Source organism: Ctenocephalides felis, unplaced genomic scaffold (assembly GCF_003426905.1).
Source record: "Ctenocephalides felis isolate EL2017-DRISC unplaced genomic scaffold, ASM342690v1 CF-g0.4_SCAFFOLD_00519, whole genome shotgun sequence".
NCBI lineage: Eukaryota > Metazoa > Arthropoda > Insecta > Siphonaptera > Pulicidae > Ctenocephalides > Ctenocephalides felis.
Window position 1 is genome coordinate 237 of NW_020536673.1, and position 23354 is coordinate 23590.

A 23354-nucleotide genomic window follows, 5' to 3' on the forward strand; every position below is an offset into this window, starting at 1 on the left:
AGATAAAAATTCATAAAAATGTAATGTCATATCATATGAAATGCTTAATACACATAGTGATAAATAATGGTTGGTTGCTGAGAGCAGAGTACGGAAGCTAAGTCGAGTACGAAACCCAAAAAAAATTGTCTCAAATTCTTTTAACAGATTCACTTTCAAATAAAAAGCAAATAACCACAATTCACTTCAAAAAACAATTCGTTACTATTTCTTATAATCACAGTTAGAAAATCTTTGTATCTTTGCACAAGATTATAACACCAAATCGGATATGTTCGATGGGTCTTCATGGCACATTCACTGTTACGTACTTTTATCGTTCTTAATACGTAGGAACTGGCACACATATATCGTTTCGTAAACATTTGACAAAGGTTAAAACAATATTTCATCCAGAGCCAAAGTTTTGTAGTAACAACTTTAGATTTAATTTTCCCATATTTGATTTCAATTAAAAGCATTTCTATCTAAATTTTGGATTTTTAAACAATGTCCTCATGTGAGTGACAGAAATGTGTACGGAAGGCTATATGCATACTTATCATCATTACTTTATATATTTACATGGAATAGTTTTAGACGAACTCAAAATAATCTTTGAACGCAAAAAATTGACCCTTGCACCAATACAGACACTGCTCTGTTCTATCTGTTAATGGAATGAGAGGTGTGCCATCCTTGATAGAAATGACCACGTCATCCGTTGATGGAATTAGCCACATCGTCAGGTGGTGGCATTATCCTTGTCATCCAGCATTAGAAATATCCACGCTATCCATCAACGGCAATTGTTGCGACTTCAAGTTATCGAAAGGGCGCTTCCAGAAGACGCGTCGTTACACAGATTGGGCTCGTCTATTCGAAATTCCCGTATAAATAATTCTAGGGGAAGCATGGCTCTGTCCACAGCAAAACAGAATTCTCGTAATGGCAAAGTTTGTTCTGGAAGCAACCGTTGCGTATGACCAGGAGATCGCTTCAGCGAGAACCGGCTCCTGTTTAAAGAAATTTATTAATATTATAAAATAAATAATATAAGTTTATAATGCCTCAATTGCTAATTAATTTCAAATGCTTGAAATCAACCGCTTTACTAAAAGAAATAATTTCCGATATTCATCACAAAGTCTACGTGCCAATATATAAGGTTGTTCGTAAAGTCGCTTCGTTTTTTTTACCACCAGAATAGTTAAATTCTGGTAGTAATAAAAGAATTTTTTTTTTTTTTGAACCTAACAAACATACTTAAGCCCTATAATTATTAAATGATTTGAAAACTTATATTGTAAGGCCCGTGTGTTAAAATTTTTAATCAATTATGTTATTTTTTGAAAATAACGACCAAAAATTTATGTTCTCGGAATTATGCTAATACCAGAAATAAAAAGATGTTCGATCAAAACTACCAATACATAATTTATTAAAGTAATTGTTTATAGTACGAAAATTACGTGCCAAAATGTCTATAAAAACGAAGTTACTTTCCGAACAACCATAATGTAATATGTGTATTCTGGACGTCATAAAATATAAATACAACACTATTTTTTAATTAGAATTTTCAGTAAAATTAATAATTTATGGATCATTTCTGATCTTGAAACTATTAAAGTTATCACAAACAAATGTCTTGCTCCATTCTTCTATGGATTCTATTGAAAAGCAATACACTGGCATAATGATTACGAGGTGTATTCCAAATGTACTAGAAAATTTTAATTACTTGTGTATACATTCCCTAAAACATGTTGAAATTTTCAACTATATTCACTGTTAATTTAGTCTGTTGTAGTCGATTTTTACTGTTGGAAGAATTGAAGTGTTAAAGAATTTAAACTCAATTTTGCGTAAAAAAATAAAACAAAAAGTATAACTAAGCCTGTAAAATGATACAGAAAGCCTATTGTGAGTCTGCTTAGAAAAAAACGAGTGCTAACAAGCAGTCGTAAAACGGTGATGATGACAAAGGCCAGCACGTCAATATTCGATTAAAATATGGAAAAGTAGAAAAAATTGTTATAAATTATCACCGAATCACAAATACAGAAGTTGCTGATAAATCTGGCATATCAATTGACTTATGTTATAATATTATTTCAAATGTTTTGAGTATGAAATGAGTGGCAGCAAAATTTATTGCATAACTGCTCACGCATCTGGTCACTTGTCGTTGCTTGTTCGTTTGTTTTTAGCTCTGGTTAACGGCTCTGGTTAACTTTTACCTGTTCCTAAAGTTGAAGAAACCTATGAAAGGGCGACATTTTTTTTCCATTGTTCAACAAAAACAAGCATCGTCAAATCATAAAAAAACGTTAACCTTACTGACTATCACAGACAAAGTAAAATGTGATTACAGTTGAAAATTTTATCATAGTTTCATTAGGAGGACGTATTCCGATACAGAAAACAATTGACAAACGATCTCTCCAGGCAAGAGAAATTTTAAAAATCTAATCTTTTTTAAACACACTCGTATACCTTCACTTCGATCAAAGTAATAATAGTAATAATATTAATAATTAATCACCTTCTATGGCAGTGCGTTCTAAAACAACAGCATCGGCAAGAGCACAAAGAGTGTTCTGAGGTATCTGGATCCACGGAACTGCTTTCCGTGATGTGATGATGACCTAAGTTTCCGCTCAATATTGATCCGTTAGCAGTAATAACATCTCCTTCGAGGCGCACACAGCTCCTTGCAGCGCCTACAGATCCATAAAACTTATTAATTAATACAATTCAAATTCATACTAATACCCTATTTTATATTTAACTAGCAAACCCGGCGAACTCCGTGTCGCCTCCAGATGATTTCGTGAGAAAGATGAAGAATTTTTTTGTTTTATATTTGAAAAGAAAAAATTTGATTTTTTTACACAACAGTAATGAACTCATTTCGATTACAAAAATGAAGTGTTTTTTAGTTGAACTTCTCTAAGCAAATGAAAGTGAATCCGCCAATTATCCGTTTCATTGAAGTGCTCTTTGGTAAACCACATTTTTGTTTTTTGGTCTGACGTTAACACAAACAAGAGCGGATGGTTTCCCAACTCGTGAACAGGCAACGTATAACTGCCCATGTGAAAAACAATGATTTTCCAAATAATCTATTTGAATTTATCCCGCAAACACTAAGCGATGGGCTTTGCGACTTATTATTGCGAACGCAAGGCGAACTGGAAATTGCAATCGTTTGAAGTCAAACGGAAAAGACCATTCGGAACCATTGGTATGTCAGCAATTTTTGATTGAATAGTGAAATCAGTGCGTGTACATCATTATTCTTTGCGGCAAGAATTGCTCGTTGACTTAACCGAGCATAATTCTGATAATTCTCACTAATGTTATTACTCAAATTTTTAATTACGGTGCGTGAAGTTCTAGCAATTTGCATTAATATTCTTAGCTATAAACCTTGCGGAGCTCGAGACCTTTCCAACGAATGCAAAATTGTCGAAATCGGTTTATGCGTTCTGGAGTTATATCGTCAGGAAGGAAAACTAGACTTATTTTTATATATATGTAGATGATTAAAATATTGAAATTAGAATACACCTGGAGATCTTTCATAAAAAATGTTGAGGTTAAAAGTTTAAATAAGCATACACAGTACAATAATATTGAAATTCAGCGTATTATTGGACATTCTGAGTTAAAATTTATAAGCACGGCGTCGAATATTCATTTTGAAAAACAACTTGGAAAAATGAAATTGAACCACTGAGGTTCAAATTATACCAGTGTACAGTTTTATAAATTCAATACCTTATTGATCATTTTATGGTCATTTCAATATTAATTGTTCTAATTTGATGTATCATAAGACCAATATTATTGGCTCACATGATTTTTAAATATTATTAAATTTAAAGCGGCAAAATGTAGGGCTCGATAAAATACTTTTACGGTTCATTTTAAGGTAAATATTATAGGAAGAGACTCTATCAATACTTTGTGTGTATATTATGTTCTGAGTTCTTTCCTTACCAAATTCCTATTTCATAAATTCTTCCTAAATAGGCTTCTCATAAATGAAAAAAATTATTTGAAAAAATTAATTGTGAAAATTAATGTACTTGAAAAATTGATTGTAAAGTTCTAATAAACTTCTAATATGACGTAGAAGTGTATGTTAATAGAAACATGTACAAATCAATATATTGAAAAACATTAAATAGAATACGATATAAACTAGTGGTGTGTATGGCATCGTGCCTTACGGCAAATGTTGCTGGAACTTCCCGTACTGTTATGAAATATTCGAAAAATTTTAAATGTTTTCACATATTTTATTATAAATACTGTAACTTTCATTGTAACTTAAAGTATATAAGTGAGCTTTAAAATTTTAGCTAAAAATAAAATTAAAATCCGAATTATTTTCAATATTCAAAAACAAATTTTTTTAGGAAATTAATTTTTTTTTATTTTGTAATTCGAAATAAAAAAAAATTCTTCAAAAAACAATTGTTTCGTCAAAAGAAGCAAAAATTTTTTGAACCATCTAAATTGAATGCTTCGTTCTCTCAAAAACTGCACTCAAAATCATTACAAATTGGATGTTTTTTTAATCATTCAAATCGATGCTCTGTTTTCTCAAAAACTTAATTTTTATTTTCTGCACTCTTTCAGAGATGCTTCATATCTCAGAGTTGGCTGGGCCGACTTTTGCCAAACACTAATCAGCTCTTTATCAATAGAAATCGAATGCTTGTTGAATATTTCAAATCGGTTAATCCGTGCTCGCGAAAACGTGGACAAAAATTGTATCCATACACACACACATATCAATTTTTTCTAAGGTATGCCAAAATATTCAGAATCCTCTAAAACGTGAAGATGTGCAAAATTTTTCATTTTAAATTTTTGGATGATTACTATGACACCCTACGGGAAGTTAAAAAGTTAGTAAAGGAAACAAAATCAAATTTCGTAAGTGGCTGAAGGCCAAAATAAAATAAATAAAAAAGTACAAGTAATTATACATCAACTTTGTTTAAATGTTCTGTGATTTACCTGAATTGCTTGCGCTTCGTCCCTGCGTTCGTCCTCCGTATTCATCGTGACGAATCGCAACACTAGAAGATTCAGCGAAGCGGCAACGATCGCGAGGCCGAACAGAATGAAAATTAATGCGAACATCACATACTGCGGATTTTTGTTAAGAGCGTTATCTTTCTGCAAGGCCACCATATCGCCAAAACCTATAGTAGTAAGCGTTATAAAGCAATAGTAGACTGAATCGAAATAACTCCAGCCCTCGTATCGGGAGAACGCGGCCGCGCCGCCTGCTATCGTCAAGGAACTGAGCGTGGTCACCACGCAGATCAGGTCCAGTTCGGAGGCGGTCGTCTGGCCGCAGTGCAGGGACGTCTTCACGCTGCGGATCACCACACTGGAATGGTCGATTCAAATATATAATACATCGACAAAATACATATATAATAGGCAAAAGTCTCACATAAGGGTTGTTCGGTTTTTATTTTTTTTCGATTTTGAGATTTTTTGATATTATGAAAGCTAAAAACCTTAGAATAATTTTAAAAAAAAAAATAATCTTAATATCTTTTTTTTGACGAAGTTATATATATATATACAGTACAGGCCAAAAGTTTCCGGACACTTGAAAAAAATCTCATTTTCTGAGTTTTTAGCTATATTTTTCATATAAAAATAATTTTATTCAAGTTGGTTTTGTACATTCTACGTAGTATTAATATTTAGTGACTGATTTGTAACCAATTTGTGAGAAATAGTAGACTAATTAGTAATGAAAATGTTAAAATGTCACTGCAGTCGATTTTCCTGAATATGACCACCCTTTGTTTTGATCACTGCAGCGCATATTTTTGGTAATCTTTCGACGAGTTTTTGCAATGTTTGCGCAGGTATGTTCTTCCAGGACTCGTTAAGGCAATTCCACAGGGCAGGGAGGCTGCTTGGATGCAAATCAGTCAGACAAATGCACTACAGTTCTATTGGATTAAGATCCATAATTTGAAGTATTTTTTCATCTTGTTTTCGCTTCAAATAATTGGCACAGAGTTGGGAAGTGTGTTTAGGGTCATTATCTTGTTGAAAAATAAATTTTGGACCAATTAAATTGAAACCAGATGGAATGGCGTGGCGCTCAAGTATGCTATGTTACTGTTCTTTCTTTAAAGTTCCATGTATTTTGACAAGCTATCCGACTCCATTGAATCCAAAACAACCCCAAGCCATCACTGAACCACCACCGTGCTTGACCTTTGTCAAAATACACTTAGAATTGAGTCTTTCATTACCCTTCCTACGTCGATGACTTCCGAAAAGTTCGAATTTTGACTCATCCGTCCATAAAACTGATTTCCATTGATTGATGGTCCAATTTAAGTGGGTTTTGGCAAATTGCAATCTCTTTTGTTTATTTACTGCTCGCAGAAGTGGTTTTTTGAGTGGCCTGCACAATCGCCGGATCTTAATCCAATAGAGCTGTTGTGGGACGAGCTTAAATGCCTCATGAAGGATTTGCATCCAACCAGCCTCCCTGCCCTGTGGAATTGCCTTAACGAGTCCTGGAAGAACATACCTGCGCAAACATTGCAAAAACTTGTCAAAAGATTACCAAAAATATGCGCTGCAGCGATCAAAGCAAAGGGTGGTCATATTCAGGAAAATCGACTGTGACATTTTAACATTTTCATTGCTAATTAGTCCGTCATTTCTCACAAATTGGTTACAAATCAGTCACTAAATATTAATACTACGTAGAATGTACAAAACTAACTTGAATAAAATTATTTTTATATGAAAAATATAGCTAAAAACTCAGAAAATGAGATTTTTCATGTGTCCGGAAACTTTTGGCCTGTACTGTATATATATATATATATATATATATATATATATATATATATATATATATGATTTAGTAGTTAATTTTGATGTTGAAATATATGAGTGAGTTCTTGAGGGCGATACATCAAACAAAGAAAAGGCAAAGATTTATAAAATAATCTTTAATTTCAAACGTTTCGACATTCAATTTAATGTCATCATCAGTGGATATTACGTTGGTAGGTTACATCTAGAGAAGTGTACACAACACTAGAGATTGACACTAACATTTATACAACTAACTTGTCAACACCATGCATTTTTTATAATTTTTTGTATGATGTAAACAGAAAAATGATAGTTTTATTTGAACAAAAATGTAAGTAGATTTATGTAATTTCTGCCACGACTTCTGTACTTTGCGAGTACCGAGGCATGTGTCGATGCATGGTGTTGACAAGTTAGTTGTATAAATGTTAGTGCCAATCTCTAGTGTTGTGTACACTTCTCTAGATGTAACCTACCAACGTAATATCCACTGATGATGACATTAAATTGAATGTCGAAACGTTTGGAATTAAAGATTATTTTATAAATCTTTGCCTTTTCTTTGTTTGATGTATCGCCCTCAAGAACTCACTCATATATATATACAGTAGAATCCGATTAGTATGACGCCGGATATATTGACAACCGCTTATTATGACGTAATCTTAAGGCAGTTTGGTTTCCATATAAAATTTCTCAAAAAAACAGCTGTTTAGTCGGATATGTTGACCTCGCTTACATTGACATTTCGCTTATAATGACCCATTTTTGAAAAAAAATTTGGTCCAAGTATAATGACCGACTTGATTTTACACCTCCGATAACATAGAGTTCATGTTTTTCATTGCACATTGTTATGGTATGGCACCACTGTGAACTACCCTTGTGTGTCAGGTCGCTACATACCTTCAGGTCTCTATGTTGCACGAGATTCGCGCTATGGAAACTTTGGCAACTTCCGGCATGGACGACCTCGTGCAAAAAATAAGTAGGCTCATTCTTGGTGTTCGAAATTTGGAAGCGATAACATCTGCTATAATTTACTGAATTAGTAAAGTTCTATATTTTTTACTATTTTTACCCAGTAATTAAAATTCAAACGAAAATTACAGATTTCTTACATTAAAAAATGCATTGTTATGTCATATTTTTAATTAAATTTGTCAATTTGTTTATATGTGTCATTTTTTACCTTAATTTTTGTATTAAATTACCGAAATTAATAACATATTCGCCAAAAATTGTTTTTTTTTTCAGTACGCTTAGTATGACGACCGCTTAGTATGACCATTTTTCGCCGTCCCTTGAATGTCATACTAAGCGGATTCTACTGTATATATATATATATATATATATATATATGTGTGTGTGTGTATGTATGATCCTCTGAAACCGTTTGTTTCATAGCTCCGCGAGCTATTGTATGCCAGCTGCTCTCTTTTTCATTATAATACATCATGCACATGACCTTTTTAATGTGTCAGCATCTTTGAACACCATGGTGTATTAGTACATGGAATTAAATGGTGTATTTAGTACATTATATTAAAAACTTTAAATACGTTTTTCTCAAAATGACTTTTTTCAATGCGGTGCCACAAATCTAAAAAACTACAAGTCGAATGGACTTGCATTTTTTTTTAATTTGTTCACTACTGTAATACCTAGTCCCCCTACCTCAAACAACTTCATCACATTACGCAAAAAAAATTTGCGAAGCTTTTCGTCCCAAAAAAGGCCCTTTTTAACACTTTTTTTTTAAATAGCTGCCATTTTTTTCTTTCTTGCTTTTTTTCTTTCATTTTGATAGGCGGACTGGATTCAAACTTCTTCTTCAACGTAGTTTCTTTTTTTTTGTTTCAGTCGATGCGCAACGGATTTATCTGTGGCACCGCAAAAGAGATCAATTTTGCAATGCCCACTTTGGCGCCCCCTGGTTAAAAAATGACGGCAAAAAAAAAAAGAATTTCTTAATATTCAATGATTTTGTAATTTTTGTTTTAAAAAAACCACATGTCTCTATGATAAATACATTTCGAGAACAAAAACAAATACCTTGCATTTACAAAAAAAACGAACAACCCCCAACACTCCCTTACTGCAACAATCACTTTCCTGAAATATCGCATGTACAATGCATGGTATTGTATACCATTTACTCTGCTATGGACAAGTTCTCAAGGCGTACAGTAACTTTAAGTTTTATATTTATTCATTTATTTACTTATTTAAAACCATTACTTAATAAGATTATAGCTACTAAATAAGAATAAGAAAGATGTAGAAACTATATGTTTGGGACTATACGCCAACCTTAAATTTATAAGGCAGTGATGATTAAGTCGGAAAACACAAGTAAAATGTACAAAGTAGTATCGGTTTGCATGATAGAGGAAAGGAACTTTAAGTATCTGGAAGGGTGAAGTTCACTTTAGTCCCAAACTCAGAGATCAATAAAAAACTGTTCAGATGTCTAAATACATTGTTATTCATAAGAAAGTCGAAAAGTTTTGCAAAATTAATAATTTATAGTAGATAATTCAAAATTTTAAGCATTTATTAAATTCCCGAAGAAGTTTGTTTTCATAAAAAAGTCCAATCCGCTAATTTTATATTTTTTCGACATTTCAAGCCATTCTGAATCGAATGAGACCAAATTTGGAAAAAGTATGTGGGTGTATGTGAATAGATTTTTTGCCGTAAATCGACGTTTTCTCAAAAACGGCTCGACCTATTTTAAAAATTCAAAAGCCATTTGATGTATCGCGATGAGGTCTAGCGTTTATTAATTTTTCGCGACGATCAGCCAAGCTATTTCTTTGTAAATAACAGAAAAATGAATTTTTTTGTTCACGTTTTAGCCCGCAGTTCTAAATCGATTTTGAAAATTCAAAAACCGTTCGAAAGATATTGGTTGGGAATCGTGCTGATGAGTTCTTGGTAGAGATGAGTTCTTCGTAGAGATATTGACTTTAATCGTTTACATGTAATAAAGTGTTGAAAAATTTTTTTGACAATTATTATTATTATTTTTTTGACGGTAGATACCATAGTTTTCTAATCTAGATCATACTAAAATATTACAGCCCTGCGACAACTCGTTTAGCTTTAAAAATTCGTCGAAATTTGCAAATGTTAGATTCGTTTTTATGGCTTAGACCTTTCATCGATGTTTGCTCAAAAACGCCTGAACCGATTTCAAAAACTTAAAAACCATTTGATTTATCTCAATGAGGACTATTGCTTGTCAGTTTTGTGCGACGATCGGCCGAGCCGTTCCTTTCAAATTTGGTAAAAAGTTTTAAACTTTTCGTCCACACTTAAGCTCATACTACCGAATCAATTTAAAAAAATCAAAAACTGTTCGAAAATGTTAGTTGGGAATAATACTGATAACTTTTAAGTGAAAATCTACCGAGCCGTTTTCTTGTAATTCGTTGTCGAAAAAAAATTTGAGCCGATTTTTATGAAACTTTTTTATGATATATATTATGGTCTTATACAACTTATTGAAATATTACGGCCTTACGACAAGTAGTTTGAGAACATGAGTAGCTTTTTTGACGTTTGTTAAAATTAGAATTAAATGATTTACTTGGTATAATGATAGAGTACTTGGTCTTAATGAACATACTAAACCATTAAAGTCCTACGAAAACTGGTTCAATTATAAAAATTATAGATTTTTGAAAATTTGCTTTTAGAAAATACTCAGATTAACGTGTTCGTTCGCTTTCAATTATGTGTAATAAATCCACTCGGAATACTTTTAATCACTCATAAATTAATTTATTTTTTATTGATAGACTACTTAGATTATTTACACATAACGGGAAGTGCATGTAACTTGCCTCAAGGCAAAATACCCATATCAACTAGTTTATCTTATACTAATATTTACCATTTGAGAATTTGGTCTGCTTAAAAATTACGCACATGTGTTCATTGGTTTAAATATGTGTTCTTAATGAATTAATATTTTTTTGAAAATTCTTAGGTGAAATGAAAGTAACCAACAAATTAAAATTACGTTTGAATTATTAGAAGACAATAAAACTTTGTGTTATTGACTTTAATCGGACATGTGAGAAGATCCCAGCGATCAGAAAATCTTGAAACTTCAAAATATGGAAAATCTTAGGTTTTATTTCATTTCCCGTCAGTTTGCGAGAAGTGAATAGTTGGTACATATTCCTCACCTGCTAAGCCTATTGACCCGTTCTCCTATACTCTGGAACATGACTAGGCCCAATGGGATGCCTACGCTGGCGTAGCACATCGTGAACAACTTGCCGCTGACCGTGCTAGGCGTAGAGTGACCGTAGCCGATGGTCGTTAGAACCGTAGTCGCGTAGTAGAAAGCGCCCGCAAATTTCCATTGCGGACCTGCTTTATGCGGCTCCGATTTCAATACAACTGTCTCCATTATTTTGAAGTCGTCAGATGATATGTTGTACTTTCTTATCACCTTTTTTTCGATTACTGGAATTGGACACATAAGGGAATCAGTCAAAAAAAAAATAAGCTAAGGTGTGTTAGGGTGTAATAAATGTTTAATATTACAAGCAACTACGATAAGACGGACAGACTGACATATATAATATAATACAGATATCATTGTGTATAACAATAAATATGTTATACTAGCAAACCCGACGAACTCCGTTTCGCCACCAGATGGTTTCGTGCGAAAGATGAAGAAATTTTTTGTTTTTGTTTTATATTTGAAAAGGAAACATTTGATTTTATTACGTAACAGTAATGAATTTATTTCGATTACAAAAATAAAGTGTTTGTTAGTTGAACTTCTCTAAGTCAATGAAAGTAAATCCGCAAATTATCCGTTTCACTGAAGTGCTCTTTGGTAAACCGCATTTTTTGTTTTGTGGTCTGACGTTAACACAAACAAAGCGGATGGTTTCCCAACTCGTGAACAGGCAACGTATAACTGCCCATGTGAAATACAATGATTTTCTGAATAATCTATTTGAAATTTATCCCTGAAACACTAAGCGATTGGCTTTGCGGCTTGTTAATTGTCATTGCGAACGCAAGGCGAACTGGAAATTGCAATCGTTTGAAGTCAAACGGAAGACCTGTCGGAATCATTGGTATGTCACCAAATCGCCAGCAATTTTTGATTGAATGGTGAAATTTAGTGCGTGTACATCATTATTGTTTGCGGCAAGAATTGCTCGTTGACTTAAACAAGCATAATTCTGATAATTCTCACTAATGTCATTACTCGAATTTTTAATTACGGTGCGTGAAGTTCCAGCAATTTGCATTAAGGCACGATGCCATGCACCACTAATGTTGTTAGCTATGAACCTTGCGGAGACCAAGACCTTTCCAACAAATGCAAAATTGTCGAAATCTATTCGAGCCTTCTGGAGTTATATCATCAGGAAGGAAAACCCGACTTATTTTTATATATATGTAGATATATACCACATTATTGGTGACCCGACGAATAAAAAGTCTAGTATAGTTTCTGACAAGTGTCCGAAGTATACAATGTAATCATTTTAGAGCAACAGCCTGGACCTTTCATTTGCGCAAATCAATGTACAGTTTAAACTTGCAGCGATATAAAATGAGTACACAAAGTTTCCATATGTGATTACTCAAATCAAAGAAAAACTTACAAGCAAAGTAATTTATGTGATGTTTGAGCTACCAACTGCCAACCCCCTATTTTTTTTTGGAAGTACTAATAATCAGATTGTGCGCCTCAGCAGAAACAAGAAAAGAAGTTGGAGATTGCCGCTCATCGTAGTTATCGTGACATTCACATTCCTTAGCCGCTTAGTTCGGCAAAAGCATATTCAGATCGTTGAGAATTCAACGACTACTTGCGTACATATGGGCCTTTTTGCAAACCCAAAGCGTACTGGCTTTACGAAATTGTGCAGATTCAACAAATCAACCATACCATAGTCATCACATTAGCAAACAACTAAAAGAACTAACAAAACAAGCTTGCAAAACCCACAGAAGTAAATTGAGAATTTAAAAAATAAATTAGGATGAAAAAGCAGAGAACGGCTCGATAACACAAAATGCTGGTACCAAAAGAAATTCGCTAAAAAGGCAAGAAAATGCCAGGTGCCAGGTACTGTTTTTCTAAAACGTTTGCAACAAAACCCGAATACAAAATATAACAAAGATTAGTAAAGGCGACGCCTGATCACTTAAAAACTCTCAAAGTTAGACTTTTACCACATACTAAAAAATACTATAAGATTTTTCTTAGATACTGGTTCTGGCGTCTTTTGCTACCCTTGGAGAACCATCCGCAAATATAACAAGACAAAGGAATTATAAGTAGCCAATGATACACCGTTTAGAACTGGCAACTCACCATCAAAGATGTGAACTCACCAATTATATACTCTGATTTTTTACCATTTCTTAGATCCCTACCGGATTGCCGAAATAAACGAATATGTTTATTATTATATGTTTATGTCGATGTAACCATATGTTTATTCGTAGCGTGTGCAACAAAAGCATAAAAACTTTCAAAATCATGATTTATTAATGCATCATGTAATCGCAATATTTCCAAATTTAGTCATCTTTCATCCAGTATTCCATTCAAAAAGTTCAAGATCTTCTCCTCCAAACCTTAAAAAATGATGAAGAGTGGTACAGCCTGGCAAACTGAACTTGACATGTATCCAGTACGTCATATACATTATTTTTCTATTAATCTACAAGGATCTACAATATTTTCAGTCGTAGACTTAGTCAAGGCATATAGATTAATGAACACAATTATCCAAAAAGGTTATGTACGCGTTTACTGCGTCTAAGCATTAAAAAGTAGAGTAAAATGTCCATCAATGTGTAAAGATATGTATAAGATATTTTACTTATTTATAAGCAAACCGCAATCAATAATAATTAGTATTATTTCAAATTCTTGTCAAGCTTATTCATAATAAGTATGTAAAGTAAAATTATGCAATAATAGTGTAAATTTTAGTTGCAGTAACAGTTCGATTATGAAATAAAAAAGCGGTAACAAAAGAAAACGGCCCCTTTTTGATATTCTTTAGTAATCCTGTAATATGTAGAATTACTCGTAGGCTTAATTAAATATTTTTACAGAAGGACTACATCTATAAGCTAAATATATCCAACATCGAATCGATCACCAATGGGAGACCTTTCGACCTTTTTTCCTTTATTTAATAAACCATCAAAATTACTGAATGTTGTATAAGAACGACAGATTGTAATTCACAAATGTAAATAAAAAAAAGTAACAACAAGAAAATTAAATATGAACAAAACACTGTATCAGGTATAATTTGACACCATTATAATCATTGCATTATTGCAATCAATACATGCAATCAGAAGATGCAAGGTCAGGACTATATGTTGGATATGACAAAACATCCCAATCAAGTTCCAATAATTTTGACCTAGTCGTCAAAGATGGAATAAATCACCGCTTCAATTTGTCAATTCAGGCCTCCTTTATTCAACGGCGTTGTTTAATTTTATTAGTTGTTCAATGTGGACATCAGAATTGATTATTTGGTTCAGTTATAAGAGTAAAAGTAGACAATTCCTTTGTAATAAACTTCATCGGGACCAGAGCATTTTTTTATTTTACAGTAAAAAATCATCAGAACAAAACTTGGCAAACCAATTTTGACAATACTGCTTTTTTTTGAGGCTTTGTCTTAACTTTTTGTGAGCTCAAAATGCGTTTTTACCCTTGCTGATGTAAAAGAAGCAAAATATGACAAACATTTTTGATTTTATTTTCCTCCATTCAACGAAAGCTAAACGAAAACTACACAATCGATCGAAAAACTCTTTTTTACTGAATTGCCTACTATCAAACATCAAAAGGAATTTTTTATTTGGACTACTTCAGTAAACCTTTATATTATTCTCCCACTCTTCCAATGGTGCTAGTTGGACAAGGTTTTTCGCAAATAGAATTCAAGCGAAATAAAATTCAATTTTGAATCATTGTAATTGACAATATATATTTATGGAATGTGTTCTGAAAGATTGTTATGATGACAATTTATCTAACATTAATGCGTGTCGTAACTATGAAAAACAATTTAATTTAGCAATAAAATAATAATTATTTCCTCATATTAAGGCGTAACAAGGTCAGTGCCAAAAAACCATTCGCACGTTAATAGAATGACTTATCTAAAAGATATTAGTTGCTGTTCCAGTCATAACAATGTAGTTGTAGCAATGAGGCAGCTCGAACAATCATCACATTTAAAAATATACAAATAGTTTGTTTACTGGATTATGTTACCTTTTATTTATCAACTTAGAGAAAAATGTAATAAACTTCCTGAAGAAGTTTGTTCTTTTACGAAAACACTTTATATTTACTTGACGTTTTCAAGTCTTTCTGAATCGAATGAGACCAAATTTGAAAGAAGTATGTGTGTATGTGAGACAATTTTTGACTGTTCGTCGACGGACTTCGAATGGATAAGGACTATGGTCAGTTCAGCGCTACAGCAGCCAAGTCGTTTCTTTGTAATTAGCAGAAACGTTTAAAAGTTTTCGTCCACGTGTTAGGCCACAATCTTCAAAGCGTGTTAGGCCACAGTCGACTTGAAAAATTCAGAAACTGTTTGAAAGATATTGGCTGGGAATCGCTTTAATTAGCTTTTGGTAAAAATCGACCTGAGCGTTTCTTCGTAATTAAATGTTTTTTAAACTTTTACTTCGTAATTAAACTTTGACGATTCTGATTAAACTTTGTTTAACGATACATTTCGTATTCTGAAAGAACACACATAAATATTATAGGCCTACTATAAGCGGTTGAATTATAAAAATCCATCAAAATTTACAATTTCGCCGTGTGTTCACGTAATTCTAATCAGAATCCATCGGTACTTCTGTGGTGTTTCGTAGATGGTAGCTACTGATTGGTGTCCACACTTACACTTGTTAGATAAAATATATTATAGAACCCGAAATCGATCAAATGAAATGTGTTAAACAATTTGAACAATTACAGATATTACTAGCATGTTTCAAAGATATCACAATTGAAAATCGTTTTTAATGAAAGCGAAATATTTATTTTCGAAATAAACAGTTTAACATTTTATGTTAATAGCTAATTCTAATTCTTGTTGATAGTCGATCTTTTACATGTATTGGGAAAGTTCATACGATTTGGCTTAACGCTCAATGCTACTTACAACTAGCTTATTTTATTGAGTAGTAACAATTTTGAATTAATTTTAGTCTATTTTGTATTTCGATTCATGCAACCTTTAATCATTAATTTATGTTATGTTATTATTCAGTCCTTTAAATAGTAATAATTAGTATTATAGTTGTCACTTTTATTTTAATATCGTTTTACTTTTATGATAAAAAATCGTGCATTGCGCGTACAGAAATGATATTGACTTTATAAAACCTCACACAATAAAGTGCTTATAAAAATAATTCATTCAACCTTAGAATATTATGGAACTAATGTTATTTTTGCGCCTTGTTTACGTTTTATTTCTGAAATACCGTGTAAAAACAGCATTCGATTCAGGAAATGTAATATATATAGAAAAATCTATACTCTGAAGAGATACATTTTCTTTACATGTGGCTTGTACATATATAACTATTATCCATTAGTTATATTGATAAAATGTGATTTTTTTCAACTTTCAATTTCAATTGTCATCTTTTGTGCGGAAGCGAAAAAAATTAAGTGTGAAGTTTTACAATTGAGATTATTATGAAACCCAAACATAAGTGTTGAGGATGTCTTTCCCGCAAGGTCCGCATGCGTGTGCGGAGTGTGGGCGTTGTAATTGTGAGTGAAACTCCATACGACTAGAATGACAGCCGTATCGGGTTAAAAACAGCAAAGTCAAATGTGAATCTGCTTCCCATGCTGGCCGTACCTTGCAAAGTTTCCCAGCGCCTTTTTTCCGTGTCTGACTCGAGTGCATCGAAGACCGCAGCTCCCACCAGTAGATAAGTAAATGTGCACACGATAAGCGATAGCGTGCGTACGTTTTGCTTCTTCATTATCTAACTACGAGCTTCATGCTCAAGCGTTTGTGGGGGATGGTCTAGCCCCCAATTGTTCTCGCTAGCTACTCGCATTCAGATGTCCCACGAACGTCACCATCGTTCACTTTGTAATCACTTCACTGTCACCTATTTAGAATGAGCACCACGACCACGCAACTACTTTCGAATGTTGTGTTATCACTGCGCGGCAGACGGACCGCGGCAGGCGACGCCAGTGACCGCGCGGCATCAACCCCTGATGCAATATGCTGTCGAGTGTGTGCGTGCGTGTTGCGCGCTTCACGCGGCAAGCGGTAAGCGGCGAGCGGTGCGGCGCGATGCGTTCTGCGTTCCGACTTCAAGGTGGTTCCTAGCGCGCAAATCCATGTTTGCTAATCGCCTCCCGCAGCCCGCAGCCCGCAACCCGAAGTCGCCGACCTCGCGGCGGACGATCGATACCGCCAGCGCGGTGACGTCACATTCGCTCATTCTTGACGCGTATGAGCATCACGACTTTTTTATCATAACTTCCCTCAACAGTTTCGACCAGATGCGGTTACGTTTCATTCGACCGCGATATAACACACTTCGGCTAGGAGACGTTCAGGCGTAATATATGTACATACATGCATACATGCACACACACACACACATATATATACACATATATTTCTAATTTTTATGTCGCAAATTTCGTTTCCGTTATATATATATATATATATATATATATATATATATATATATATATATATATATATATATATACTAGCAAACCCGACGAACTCCGTTTCGCCACCAGATGGTTTCGTGAGAAAGATGAAGAAATTTTTTGGTTGGTTTATATTTGAAAAGGAAAAATTTGATTTTATTGAACAACAGTAATGAATTTATTTCGATTATAAAAATGAAGTGTTTTTTAGTTGAACTTCTCTAAGTAAATTAAAGTGAATCCGCAAATTATCCGTTTCATTGATGTGCTCTTTGGTAAACCACATTTTTTGTTGGTGGATGGTTTTCCAACTCGTGAACAGGCAACGTATAACTGCCCATGTGAAAAACAATGATTTTCTAAACAATCTATTTGAAATATATCTCGCAAACATTAAGCGATTGGCCTTGAGACTTGTTATTGCGAACGCAAGGCGAACTGGAAATTGCAATCGTTTGAAGTCAAACGGAAGACCAGTCGGAATCATTGGTATGTCACCAAATCGCCAACATATTTCTTGGCGGCAAGAATTGCTCGTTGACTTAACCAAGCATAATTCTGATAATTCTCACTAATGTCATTACTCGAAATTTTAATTACGGTGCGTGAAGTTCCAGCAGCTTGCATTAAGGCACGATGCCATGCACAACTAATTTTCTTAGTTATAAACCTTACGGAGCACGAGACCTTTTCAACGAATGCAAAATTGTCGAAATCGGTTCGTGCGTTCTGAAGTTATTTCGTCAGGAAGGAAAACCCGACTTATTTTTATATATATAGAAGATATATATATATATATATATATATATATATATATATATATATACATATATATTTCTAATTTTCATGTCGCAAAATTCGTTTCCGTACTTCCCCGAAACGGCTTCACCGATTTTTACCAAATTATTCGTATTCAGTGGGTCTGGAAATCGGCTACTACCTATTTTTCATACCACTAAGCGATAAGGGTTGTTTACCTTTAAAAAAATTTGTTTTTTTTTTATGTGGCATTAACAAATACATACAACCCTGCATTTTTACTTTTTTATCACCAACCCCTAATTTTAATCATTTTAGTAATTTAATCATTTTTTCATTTTCATTGAATATATTTGACATAATTTTAGTAGAGATTTTTAATCTCAATAAAAAAGCTAAAATTTTTCTTTAAAATACAATTTATTTTTATTGCATGTTGTCCAGCCATATTTTTTTTTAATCTTAGGGGTCAAATTTACTATTATAATTTTTTTTAATGCGGAGTTGACACAATTGTGTCAATTAATTAATTAATACAACCTTTTTATATTTTTGTCAAGGTTTGTCTATCCCTACCATTTTGTTTTAAATTTTGGGGCCAATTTTCTTTATTTTAATTTTCTATAACTTGGAATTGAAAAATACATAGTATCCTTTTTATTTCGAAAAACTATTTTTGTTTATCAAGGGTTGTCCACCCCGAACTCATTTCAAAATTTTTTAATTTTAATTTAAAATATTTGCATAAATAAAAAAATCCTTTATTTATACGTTTCGAGACTTGATGTGTGTCGTCATTCAGCAAATCAACCAAACAAAAACTTCAGACACTTACATTAGTTTAAAAAAAAATCAAAAAATAAATAAACACCTAACTAAAAATTTTAAATAAAAAACTAAAATAGACAGCATGATGCCTCCTAAGCAAAAGGGATGCTTAGCAACCCAGAATCGACAATGAAATGAATCAATGTTTTTTTTTGAGGCTGATAATTATTTCAAATATGATTCAATGTCAAAAAACTATCATATACAATGTATATATATATGTATATATAATGTATGTAATACATACATACGCGTGTGTATGTATGCATAAATACTTATTTGCATAAGTTCAAGTATATGAATTAATATACCTAATATGAATACATATATATTACTTATAATATTAGATTCTATATCAATTTTTTTTACTCAGGTTTTGTAATGGTAATTTTCTTATTACTTATTATTATTTTTTGTATCAGTAATATTAGAAGTAGCTAATTTATTGATATTTTAACAACATGTATCCCACTAAATATGCTACAAAACCTTGGCAAAGGCAGGCCAAAGATTAATGAGGTATCGAGGAAAAAATTGCACACAATATAAGTACCTACTCAATATTATCACAATCATCAATGATAGGTTATTAAATTTTTTTAAAGAAAAGAATGATAAGTTTGAAATATTATATAGTACTATCGTTAAAACAGAAACTAAAATATATCAACATTACTAGATATTTCTAGCAGTAAACTTATTTTATTGAAATAACATTAAAATTTTTCATCACAATTCATTTTATAGAAATAAAATAGTTCTTGTATAATTTTATGCTTGATTAACCATATCCATATTTCATACAATAGCTATAAATAGTTTACAACAAATATAATACTTGAATGTTTAGCATTTTATTTTATTTATTTATTATATATATATATATATACGTTACATTATTCAACTCTTATAAATTATAATCACAGAGATTGAATTTAGCAAAAATATATGGACACACCTATAAATATTTACAAACTTAATACCTATGTTTATGCCATAAAAATATATATCTTATTTATTAACGAATGACACACAAATTCATGTGCATTTAAACCATAGTCTCTCAGGTGATAACATAATTAAATTTTTTAACAATTTGTAGGAAAACAATTTGTACTTTTAAAAACATTGTAGTTAAAAACAAAAATATGTTCAATAAGTATATACATTTAGGTCAAATTTAGGCAATCGTTTCTTATTGACAAGTATACTATAATATTAAAGTTTATTAGTATATAAAATTTAAAACAGATTTAAATTGAGATTAAATATAAAAATGCTTATGTCTATATTGGAAATGGTTCAATTGTTATAAAAAATAGCGATTGAAAAAGAAAATACTAAATATCGTATTGAAATTTAAAAAAAATTTAATTAAAATTTCTTGAATTCATAAAACAACTACTCAATCAATGGTTTACAACTATAATTTAAGCTAGGTCAACTTTGATAACATATCTTGGACTTCATATCTATACTATTTACAATATTGTATAAAAAAATACGAATCCTAATAAAAAAATCTCATAAATGAAAATTTATGCTATTGCCAAAATCTATCAAGTACAAAATGTGCTGTTATTTTTAATACTATCAATATTAATCATAGAAAGTATAAAATATATATGTTTGGCAAATGATTAGAGCAAGTCTGAAGTATTTTTAACACATCACTATTATATAAAATAATAACTACACATATCATGATCACTTTGAAATGCAATATTTGTACACGCATTAATTGGCAAAAATTTAATGTGCTCACATTTTTGAGAAAAGTTGCTTCTGCAGAAGGCATCATATAAGTCTCAAAAACTAAGCAAAAAAAAAAAACTATGAGAAAATTTTGCATGCCATCAATTCGTACCTTTTGTTTGACCTTTGTACATTCGTGACTAAATATGTAACTACAAAGAGGTATCCATGATAGATTAATTTGACTTTTTGGCTCAGCATTTCAAATAATTCATTTATAAAATCAAAATTATTATTTTTGATAAATGTAAAACTAAAAAATGGCATGAGAACTAGAATATGAGCATTTACAAATGTAAAACTAAGAGGCATATGAAAAATATCAGTTAAAATTATGTATTAAAATACAGGACTATTTCAAAGGTTGAAGATTATACCGACTGAAGTTAGATCGACAGCTCAAATTTGTTACCCATCAAAAGGCAGTATCTTCTCATAATATGAGAAATCATATAATTCTATGATGGATTTATAACACATAACAAACTACAGCCATATTACAGCTTTACATTTCATTATGTGATGGTATCAGTCACACAGCGAGCTTTGGACATTTAATAATTAGGATTGAAAGGTGCTTGTTTTGAATATGCTTCACTTCGCACAACTTCTGAATAAGGTGGTGGAAGAACATTGGCAGCTGTAATTGATATAAAAAATTATAAGCAAACAAATATTTCAAATTATATTCTTAATAAAGCAGCTTACCAGGCACTGATGATTGCATTGGTTGAGGCATAACTTGAGGGTTGTTCAAGGGGTATGGTGGTTGAATAGGATAATGTTGAGGCGGATATGGTTGTGCCGGAGGATATGCAGCTTGAGGATAAGGTGGATACGCTGTCGCATTGTAGCCTGGTTGAGTGCCAGGGTAAGGAGCAGCATTCGTGTTCTGATAAGCAGTTTGTTGTGCAGCACCATCAACCGGTTCATGTGTTGTGCTTGTTATAATAACTGGCGCTATATAATATAAACGGGGTTATAAAATAAATGTATGATATTTGCATGTATTACTAAAAATAAAACCAACTGTTGAAAATTTGTCCTTGTGTTTTTCGACGACAACACAAACCACATATGAAGAATAGTATGAATAGAACAATGAAAATAACGATTGGTAAAAATATATCCATGGTTTTGTGCGAAAACTAATTATATACGCTAATTATACTTTATCACACTAAACTTTATAACTTCGCTTCTTAACAAAGCAATCAGAAATCTAAATAACAAAACGTCAAATGATATTTATAAAAGGTGGCGCTCTCTTTATTCGCTCAAGTTTCCATATAAACATGATTCATAGATTCATTCGTAGAGATAAGCCAAAGCCATTGAGCGATGCCAGTAGATGCCAGCCGTTGCCAACTTAGGGCGTGTTACTCATTATCAGTTTTGTTTTTTGTTTTTAAAGATTTATTTATTTCATTTATATTAGATTATACATACATATTTCTATACAATATATATAATCATGTATAACTATCCTAAGATATAAATACATAAACTTATATTTAATACTAACTAATAAATTACTCATTATCAGTAGTCAGTTAGTAAGATCGTTACAATATGAAGTAGTGATGTGCCGACTCGAAAAATTCCTGATTCAAATAATCCGAATAAAAACTAGTTGGTATTGGTATTTTGCCTTGAGGCAAGTTACATGAACTTCCCGATATGTGTAAATAATCGACTTAATCAATAAAAAATAAATAAATTTATGAGTGATTAAAAGTATTCCGAGTGGATTTATTACACATAATTGGAGCCGTACGAACACGTTTACTTGGAGTGTTTTCTAAAAGCAAATTTTCAAAAAACAATTTTTATAATTGAACCAGTTTCCGCAGGACTTTAATGGTTTATAATGTTCATTAAGACCAAGTACTCTATCACGTTATACCAAGTAAATCGTCTAATTTATATTTTATCAAACGTCAAAAAAGTTACTCATTTTCTCAAACTTTGATGAATTTTTAAAATTAAACTACTTGTCGTAAGGCCGTGATATTTAAGTAGGTTCTATAAGATCTTGATAGGTTGTCAAATATCTCCCTTCCGCTTTTTTGCTCTTGGTTTATAATACAAAAAGGCGGAAGGGAGATATTTGACAACCTATATCGCCAAAAAAAGTTCCATAAAAATCGGCTTATTTTTTTTCAACAGTTAATTACAAGAAAACGGCTCGGTAGTTTTCACTTAAAACTAATCAGTATCATTCCCATCTAATATCTTTCGAACAGTTTTTGATTTTTTAAAATCGATTCGGTAGTATGAGCTTAAATGTAGACGAAAAGCTTAGCACTTTTTTCCAAATTACAAAGAAACGGCTCAGCCGATCGTCGCACAAATATGAGAAACAAAAATCATCATCGAGATACATCAAATGGCTTTTAAATTTCTG

General features: G+C 32.2%; 2 protein-coding genes across 2 annotated transcripts; both read right to left on the minus strand.

The window, feature by feature from the left end:
• Positions 1 to 799: 799 nt before the first annotated feature.
• On the minus strand, positions 800 to 17100 carry LOC113365798 (two pore potassium channel protein sup-9-like). The gene is made up of 5 exons (XM_026607346.1): positions 16785 to 17100; positions 11064 to 11346; positions 5017 to 5395; positions 2528 to 2721; positions 800 to 995 (listed from the first exon to the last, which is right to left on the minus strand). Exons 1-5 carry the CDS (start codon positions 16909 to 16911, stop codon positions 800 to 802), a joined length of 1179 nt encoding a protein of 392 aa, XP_026463131.1. The 5' UTR covers positions 16912 to 17100.
• A 3860-nt stretch (positions 17101 to 20960) lies between these two features.
• LOC113365789 (protein shisa-5-like) lies at positions 20961 to 22180 on the minus strand. The gene is made up of 3 exons (XM_026607335.1): positions 21978 to 22180; positions 21656 to 21907; positions 20961 to 21587 (listed from the first exon to the last, which is right to left on the minus strand). Exons 1-3 carry the CDS (start codon positions 22078 to 22080, stop codon positions 21502 to 21504), a joined length of 441 nt encoding a protein of 146 aa, XP_026463120.1. The 5' UTR covers positions 22081 to 22180; the 3' UTR covers positions 20961 to 21501.
• Positions 22181 to 23354: the final 1174 nt, after the last annotated feature.

What these genes read in the sequence shown, in the direction of transcription:
- LOC113365798 (XM_026607346.1), bottom strand. Translation starts at nt 16,911, where the DNA reads ATGAAGAAGCAAAACGTACGCACGCTATCGCTTATCGTGTGCACATTT. An exon ending in GCGCTGGGAAACTTTGCAAG is followed by an intron (nt 11,347 to 16,784) that starts GTACGGCCAGCA and finishes GTCCAATTCCAG; the next exon opens with TAATCGAAAAAAAGGTGATA. An exon ending in CGGGTCAATAGGCTTAGCAG is followed by an intron (nt 5,396 to 11,063) that starts GTGAGGAATATG and finishes CGACCATTCCAG; the next exon opens with TGTGGTGATCCGCAGCGTGA.
- LOC113365789 (XM_026607335.1), bottom strand. Translation starts at nt 22,080, where the DNA reads ATGGATATATTTTTACCAATCGTTATTTTCATTGTTCTATTCATACTA. An exon ending in ACAAGGACAAATTTTCAACA is followed by an intron (nt 21,908 to 21,977) that starts GTTGGTTTTATT and finishes TATATTATATAG; the next exon opens with CGCCAGTTATTATAACAAGC. An exon ending in AATGCAATCATCAGTGCCTG is followed by an intron (nt 21,588 to 21,655) that starts GTAAGCTGCTTT and finishes TATCAATTACAG; the next exon opens with CTGCCAATGTTCTTCCACCA.